Raw genomic sequence first — 635 nt, forward strand, 5'->3', positions numbered from 1 at the left:
TCTCCTTCTCCTTCTTTCTCTCCAACAATGGACGAGTGTCTAGGGGGATGATCTCTCAAACCTCCCCTCTTTCTCTTCATTTCTCTTCTTCTTCTCTCATCTCCAACACTCCCTGTATCCAGCCCTCCCCCGCCATCACTTCCCTCAAGCATCTTCCTACTACTACTACTAGTAGAAGAAGAAGAGAGCTCGCCTCTTCTCTTCTGATGGCTATGCGTCTCAGAGCAGGAAGGAGAAGAAGTCAGGGAGAGGCCAGCGTATTCTGTAGCCGCAGTTCCGAAGAGCCAACACGTAAATTCTCCTTCACTCATTCGCATGTGCGACGCATGCTCTCGCACCCTACGTCGATGATCCGCAAAATCTGCTTCACATCTCTCCATCTGAAAAGAGAAAGAAAGGAAGAAAGAAAGAGTGAGAAAGAAAGAAAGAGTGAGAAAGGAAGAAAGAGTGAGAAAGAAAGAAGAGAAAGGAATAGAAAGGGAGAAGTGGAGAGTTGCATGTAGTCTCAGCATTCCTCCTCATCTCTACAAGAAATTGCATGCAGTCAAATAATTGATAGGAAAGAAACGAACTAACTCTCTCTGTTTCATGAAGATCTCCGGTCTCTCCTATCTGTCTCTCTCTGTGTATATCTG

General features: G+C 45.7%; 1 protein-coding gene across 1 annotated transcript; it reads right to left on the reverse strand.

The window, feature by feature from the left end:
* Positions 1–496, reverse strand: CSUI_010903 (uncharacterized protein; the record flags this gene model as incomplete). Its single annotated transcript, XM_068071004.1, has 1 exon — positions 1–496. A coding segment is annotated over exon 1 (378 nt), but the record flags the coding sequence as incomplete, so codon positions are not given.
* Between the last annotated feature and the right edge of the window lie 139 nt (positions 497–635).

This window comes from Cystoisospora suis (assembly GCF_002600585.1).
Source record: "Cystoisospora suis strain Wien I chromosome Unknown contig_8814, whole genome shotgun sequence".
Taxonomy (NCBI): domain Eukaryota; phylum Apicomplexa; class Conoidasida; order Eucoccidiorida; family Sarcocystidae; genus Cystoisospora; species Cystoisospora suis.